This window comes from Electrona antarctica, assembly GCF_951216825.1.
Source record: "Electrona antarctica genome assembly, chromosome: 14".
NCBI lineage: Eukaryota > Metazoa > Chordata > Actinopteri > Myctophiformes > Myctophidae > Electrona > Electrona antarctica.
This window is the reverse complement of record NC_136795.1, coordinates 36,058,509-36,066,579: the sequence shown is the minus strand read 5'-3', so window position 1 is coordinate 36,066,579 and position 8,071 is coordinate 36,058,509. Positions and strand designations below refer to the sequence as shown.

General features: G+C 44.6%; 1 protein-coding gene across 1 annotated transcript; it reads left to right on the top strand.

Annotated features, from left to right (window-relative positions):
* Window positions 1–416: 416 nt before the first annotated feature.
* On the top strand, window positions 417–1,940 carry LOC306937165 (histidine--tRNA ligase, cytoplasmic-like; the record flags this gene model as incomplete). The annotated part of the gene is made up of 1 exon (XM_079520830.1): window positions 417–1,940. One exon carries the CDS (start codon window positions 417–419, stop codon window positions 1,938–1,940), a length of 1,524 nt encoding a protein of 507 aa, XP_079376956.1.
* Between the last annotated feature and the right edge of the window lie 6,131 nt (window positions 1,941–8,071).

The following is an 8,071-nucleotide window of genomic DNA, read 5'->3' as shown; positions in this document are numbered from 1 at the left end:
CATATATGGGGACAGGCTTTCACCTAGAGCTCCATATATGGGGACAACCTATAGCTCTATGTATGGAGACAACAGCAATATCCACCGCTGACATCAGACTAATGTAGAAACCTCATATATGGGTATACATGCCTGACATCGTCATGGTGATACGTAGCTGGCATCATATAAAATAGGGATCAGAATGGGTTTATAGTGCAGTTAATTGCAAGTCCTACTCTAGATGCAAGAGATACTCCAAGTACTTAGCACGAGACAGAATATTTGGCCTTGCAACTCGGATAACATTGTATTAGAAGTTTCGGCATCCCAGTGTAAGTTCGGATCGGACACCACTGCAGCGGGTCCTAGCTCAGACAACCAGCACAAGTTCAAGCTATCTTATAGTAAGACTACAGAGAATCAAGATCCTAAACATGCAAAAGGGGTTGGAGAAGGTGGAAACAGAGGGGGAAAAGGGCAATGATGAGATCAAGATGGAGAACAAGGCGATCGTCCTGAAAATGGAAAAAGGGGTGGAGGAAGTAGTGGAAGCAAGAGACTGTGGGAGGAAACGCCAGTTTGTCCTTAAAACTCCCAAGGGAACAAGAGACTACAACCCCTCGCAGATGGCCATCAGAGAGAAGGTGCTCAACACCATCACTGGCTGTTTCAAACGTCACGGTGCTGAGACCATTGACACACCTGTCTTTGAACTAAAAGAGACATTAACAGGCAAGTACGGCGAGGACGCTAAGCTGATATACGACCTCAAGGACCAAGGTGGAGAGGTGTTGTCTCTCAGATATGACCTCACTGTGCCCTTTGCCCGCTACTTGGCCATGAACAACGTCACCAACATTAAGCGCTACCAAATAGGCAAGGTCTACCGTCGTGATAACCCAGGCCTGGGCCGCTACAGGGAATTCTACCAATGTGATTTTGACATAGCGGGAAAGTATGATAATTTGGTCCCCGATGCGGAATGCCTGAAAATCATCTACGAAATACTCAGCGAGCTGGAGCTGGGAGACTTCTGCATCAAGGTCAATGACAGACGTATTCTGGAGGGAATGTTTGACCTGTGCGGCGTTCCAAAGGGCAAGTTTTGCACCATCTGTTCGTCAGTAGACAAAATGGACAAATTGTCCTGGTCAGATGTTAAAAATGAGATCATGGAGAAGGGCGTATCGGAGGAGGTGGCCGATCAGATTGGTAAATATGTTAATATGAAGGGTGGTGTTGACCTGGTAGAGCTTCTGCTTCAAGACACCGAGATGTGTAAGAGCGACCAGGTTCGCGCCGGCCTCAGCGACATGAAGGAGCTCTTCAACTACCTGCAGATCTTCCAGGTCACAGACAAGGTGCTGTGTGATCTCAGCCTAGCCAGAGGTCTGGACTACTACACAGGTGTAATATATGAGGCCGTGCTGATCCAGGCGGGCGCGGTGGCCCAAGGGAAAACCGCGAGCACGGGCAGTGTGGCTGGAGGTGGACGGTATGACAACCTGGTGGGCAAGATTTCCCCCAAGGATAGGCAGGTGCCGTGCGTCGGTGTCAGCATTGGCATGGAGAGGATCTTCTCCATCATGGAGGCCAAGGTTAACAACGTGCGTACCACAGAGGTGCAGGTCATGGTGGTCTCGGCACAGAAGAACTTACTGGAGGAGAGGCTCCGACTGACGGCCGAGCTCTGGACTGCTGGCATCAAGGCACAGACGGAGTACAAAAGGAGCCCGAAATACCTGAACCAGGTGCAGAACTGTGTGCGCTCAGGAATCCCGCTGGTGGCCATCCTGGGAGAACAGGAACTGAAAGATGGAGTGGTCAAACTCTGCACTGTTGTCACTAACGAGGAGGCAGAGGCTTATGAATCAAAAAGTAATTTAATAAAAGAGGCTTATGTATCAAGAAGTGATTTAATAAAAGAGATCAGGAGAAGGACCTCAGAGAACCTGTAAGATGGGGTCCATCCGGCGGCCCGGCAGCCATCAAGACTCGATTAGGGTGGACTATTCAGGGTCCAACCCAGGAATTTTGGAAGAGGACCCATGAGTCAAAATACCACTTTGTGTCAGCAATGACAACCGGATGAAGGGTGATGGATGTACTGACTTGGCGTAGCGAAAGACTGAGTACACGTTCACGTCAGGATCAACAGGCGATTGATTTATTGGAATCAGAGACCGTACGCATTAACGTCGATGGCGTACATCGTTACGCAACACCACTGTTACGGAGGGGAGGTCTGACATGCTTTCCCTCCGTGCCCCCTACGAGGCGGCACTCCCACAATTAAGAATTACGGAGAGAAGATTGGCCAACTCCCCGGAGCAGGCTGCGGCTTACAGAGCTGAGATAGAACGACTGGAGTCCTTGGGATATGTGGTTAAGCTAGAACCAGGAGCAGCAGATACCCTTAGCAGCTGTATTACGACCTTATGACCCTATATACCTCACCATATAGTGCATCATAATGGCAAGAATAGGGTCGTCTTCAATCAGTTGCAACTCCTACTCTAGACTCAAGACTCAAGAGATACTCCAAGTCCTTAGCACGAGACAGAATATTTGGCCTTGCAACTCAGATAACATTGTATTAGAAGTTTCGGCATCCTGGTTTAAGTTGGGATCGGACAGACGGACACCCCCGCAGCGGGTCCTAGCTCGGACAACTCGGACAACCAGCACATGTATAAGATAGCTCATCTTATCAGCCTAGAGCCTCTGAGGATGAGAATACTGCCATATAAATACATACTGTACTATATTTTCTCCCTAATATAGCTACAGCACAACACGTGGAAATGGAAAGACAAAAATGCCCCTTTCTCTCTTTAGCAGTAAACATTTAATCTTCTCTTTTAACCCAGTAACCTCAAGAAAGAAAAACCTCTTTCATAGAGATTTAGAGAACATATTACATTTCAGGAAATAAAATTCAATTTGGTCTTCCTGTGGAAAGAACAATTTCCAATCTACTTGCCCAAAAAATGCTGCTTTGGGCCATCCACAGTTAACAACAACCCCCAAATTGAAATTTTAATCATGTAAAGATTTCTGTAGCAATTCCCCATTAGCAATGCTGCGTTGAATCTGTAATTGCACACAAGAGGCTAAATAAGAAAAATAAGTCTTCATTATAATTTGATATCTTCTGCTATCCCTAAATGCATTGACGCACATTCAAGTCTCCAAGTTACAAATATGCAGGCAGTAGGTTTACACTCTTCCGCAAGTAATACAATTTGCAGGATGAGTAAACAATGGCCATACATTTTGTAACGTTTAAGTTATTATTTGTAACTGTATTTATGGGACCACAATGGAAACAAGGCTTCAGGCATAATTTTGTTATCCTTTTGATCTAAATGTGCAATTTCTTTTTCTTTTGTGCATATGCTTGTTATCAATCAATCAATCAATCAATCAATCAATCAATCAATCAATCAATCAATCAATCAATCTGTATTTAAACTAATATAAACAAATACTTTTTTTTTACTGAGCCATTCAGTACTGTAGGCCTACATCCTTCTTTGTGACTACATACCACATTGTCACTGAGCCACAGAGCTATTCCGCTACAGCGCCCATTATTTATTGGGTATTTGGGCTACGGACCACCAAATCCAAAACTAACACCACCAAACTAATACCATTCTGTATTGATGTTGGTACCCTTAGGAGACATAACAGGCACACACACGTTGAATTGTGTAGACTTCTTGTAAATTAAGCAATGCAGTCAGATGTGTAACAATAATTTAACTCTTGAGAGCGTAAAATGAAACCAAATTACGGGTCCATCTGGTTTCATTTTACGCTCTCAAGAGTTAAAGATCTATAAGGGCCCATTTGGTTATCATTAAAACTCTCCATCATTTAGCTGGGGACCACCTGGAACCCCCTCAAGGCCCACTGGTGGTCCCCGGACCACTGGTTGAAAACCACTGCGCTACAGGATCCAAGCAAGCTAATGTGAGGACCTGAAGTTAAAAGAAAGATAATGTCAAACAAAGGTTTTCTTTACGCACTGTTCTTGGGTGGTGTGGTGCGGTGAGTGTCTGTTCTTGGGTGGTGTGGTGCGGTGAGTGTCTGTTCTTGGGTGGTGTGGTGCGGTGAGTGTCTGTTCTTGGGTGGTGTGGTGCGGTGAGTGTCTGTTCTTGGGTGGTGTGGTGCGGTGAGTGTCTGTTCTTGGGTGGTGTGGTGCGGTGAGTGTCTGTTCTTGGGTGGTGTGGTGCGGTGAGTGTGCCAATTAAGGCATCTTGGAAGTATAGCATTAGCTACAGAAACAGAAACAACAACACCCAGGGCCTGTTTTGTCGCTTGTTTTGTCACTAGAATTCCTTTTAGTTAGTTTAGAACCCTGCACCCTGAACCCTGATTCCTTTTTTCTTTTTTAACTTTATTCTCTGATCGATGCTCCTTGATCACACAACATATCCCATTATCCCTCGTCCTTCTGGCCTCCCTGTTGTGCATTTATCTCTTTTCTACCACTGTCTCCTTGTATTATCTTATATTACATATTCCCCTTTCTAGGCTGGAACATCAATATTTTCTCTCTATTGACCATATTTATTTTAATCTTAAACCTATTTTCCAGTGGATTAAAAAAAAAAACACTAACACCCACTAACATCTGGCATTCTTCGTAGTGGTTAAGGTTACAACAATCACAATTCATTCCAATGACTCTGCAGTAGTCACAGGCATTTATCGACTCCAGGTCCAATCGGCAGTAATAGAAACATGACACGAAATCTGTGTGGACACATTTGTTTTTGACCCTTTTCATGGGCAATGCTATGATGCGCATTCCGTACATTGAAATAGAGACATTGAATACAGATATAAAAAAGAGGTCATCACTGTAAGAGTTTCACTGGCCTAAATTGTGAACCATTTTCTGCTTGCAGCGCCCAGCTGCAGGATGCTATGCCTGAAATGTGAGTAGAGGAGTTCTCTGACCCAGTCTTAACTTTACCATAGAAATGCATGGCAGGTAAAAAAAATAATAATACAAAAATAATCCCCAGATGACAGTGAAGTGACAATTTTGTATACGTACCTTTTCTTAAGAAAAAAAAAGATTATTACTGTAATTACGGTAATCCACAAACTATAAAAACTGGTCGAATAATATGAGAAAGACAAAAAAAATTAAAATAGTCAATCTGAGCTTGTAGATCTGCTATTTTCACATCTGTGGAACCTTACCGAGTCAAACAAAATTGAATGCCTCAACTCCTACAATCCAAGTGCTTGTCAGAGTGGGGGTCCACAGTATTTTGGGGGGGTCACGGCCTGATGGGATTCTCAGATTGGTGACATGGTAATGACCACGGTGGGCAAGACCTACTACGCTGTAGAGTAGCGGGATTTTGGCGGAAGTACCGCTCAAGGAAATGACGTTGACACTTTACAAATTTATTTACAATCTCTGTGAATGAAACAAGTGTTGTGACTGGTCGAAAAATATCGTATCCGGGGGAAATACATCTGACGGATGTTCCGGCCCGACACCGATACACACTCTGCCTTAGGTTGTGACCAGGCTTTTCTCTTTGCAGAAGAGTAAGACTGGGACAGAGGCTATGCAATGACCTGCCGGTTGTTGTTGATGAAGCCACGATGGTCATTGGGGATAAGGTCCATGAATATTCACTTCTTGGAGGACTGGAGGAGAACAGCAACATCAGCACTCGCACCTCTCAGAAGGATGTGGTGGTGGGAAAGTGAAATCAGCCTGTAGGGGGAGGTGGGGGGTTGTCCAAAGCAGAGAATGAGGCCTTTATTTGGAGCCATTACAACAAGGCAAGCAGTGCATTTGTTTTGGTGTTTGGTGTTCGTTTTTGTGTCCACATAAATCATAGTTTTCTGAAAGCAAAACAGTACAGTATCTGATTCATACAATCAAATACAGAAGTGTTAATGCCTCAGACTCTACATCAAAAGCAATGCACCACAGTGACAAAATCCTTCCCGACCAAAACAATTAATGCAGCCTTAAAAGTCCCATTATCTTGATAGTGACATTATGTGATTCATAGTTTGGCCTTGTGCACCCTCTAGAGTACTCAACACAGCACTGCAGGTCAGTAACATGGGCAAAAGGGGGTAACCAAAAAACTGGCTACTTGAGAGAACTGGGCAGTATTTCTGAGGAGAAATGTGGGCTTGTTCCCTGTTTCATCATTTGGAATCCACTTCTAATCACTCATGAACAATGAGTGATTACTATTCACACACACACACACACACACACACACACACACACACACACACACACACACACGTCACACACACACACACACACACACACACACACACACAATGGGTAAGAAAGTGGATTTGAATACATGGCATGGTTGTTGGTGCCAAATGGCCTGGAGTATTTCAGAAACTGCTGATCTACTGGGATTCTCATGCACAACCATTTCTAGGGTTTACAGAGAATGGAGCAAAAAAGAAACAAATTCCAGTGAGCGGCAGTTCTGTGGGCTAAAATGCCTTGTTGATGCCAGAGGTCAGAGGAGAATGGCCAGAGTGGTTTGAGCTGACAGAAAGGCAACAGTAACTGAAATAAAGGACAACACGTCAAACCGTGGAAGAAGACCACAACAGGTGCCATGCACTCCTGTCAACAGTTTTCTGTTCTTGCGGGGCTACAATTCATTCACACTCATAATTAGTCTGAAGAAGAGTCTTGTGCTCGAAATGTCACACAGATCATTCTGTGTGCAATAAAAAGCATCTGTCGCATTGGAGCCCTTGGGCGTTTTATTTTGTTCTTCCTTACAATTCACACACAGGCTCACCAAAATTGGACAATTACAGATAGGAAAAAACGTTGGTCTGATAACTCTTTCTGCTGTGACATTCGGACAGAAGGGTGACAGGGTCAGTATTTTGTTGTCTACTCTACAACATGAAAGAATGGATCCATCCTGCCTTGTATCAACGGTTCAGGCCATGTTCAAAGTCACTTAAATCACCTTTCTTCCCGTTTGATGTCTACAGGCTATTTCTTTTTTTTCTCCATCCCTTTAAAAAAATCACTTTCACTTTTAGTTACTTACAGATTCTCTCCTTGATTGACTCGCGCCTGGCATGACAGAGAACAAGTGAGTTTGGTTGCAGAATCCATAGACAACGCTCTAGGCTTCTGCAGGAAGCTTGAATACAGAGAGGAAAAGAGGGGTAAGGTGCACTGGTGCAGACAGGACAGCAGACTGACAAATTAGGTACTACTAAGTTAAGGTTGTCCAGAGTCATAGATGTCATGTGGTGCCGTTGAGCAGTTCGGTTATCAAGTTGTGCAGAACCGCTGATCCAACCAATATGCCCATATATGTGCATCCCAATATATGGGCATGATGAATGCGAGACTCAAACAGACATCTCCAAATAGGCACAAAAGGGACACAGACGGGTACAACGGGTAGGTACTATGCAAATGCTCCAACCTCAATACAGGTCCATATAGTCCTCAACAGCTGTCAGTGAGACATAACAGCTACATGTAAAAATCTCTCTCTCTCTTTGTTGCGGCGACTTCTCCAGACTTTTGGGTGCGACTTCTCCGGACTTTTGGGGGTGACTTCTCCGCGCTTTGGGGCGACCGCTCTTCCTGTTGGGGCGACCGCTCTTCCCGTTGAGGCGACCGATCTTCGCCGCTTTGGGCGAGTTGGAAAAGGGGCGAGCCGTCTCGTATTCCTCTGACGATGTCTGATCTGTGGTGCAACATACAGTAGGTGTGAGGGCCGCCCCGAACTGTGTGAACCTCTAGTTCCATTAGAGCTACAAGCAGAAACCTAATTGTTCTGACAACCACAGAATGCGCCGCTTTTAGGAGGGTCAATATACACCACTCCCACTGGGAAAATAACCAGCATCATTCTTCTTTGGGGCATCAATACAAGATCAATAATTAATCAATCCCATATTGGGCAGGCTTTCTGCTGTCTCTGTGCTGCCCATTATACAATTATAAATGTATTAAGCTAGGTTTTCTTTAGAAGGCATGGGTTATTCATGGTCCATGTTTAGGCATGCCATGGAGGAATGAATCCAGTCAGTGGGAAAT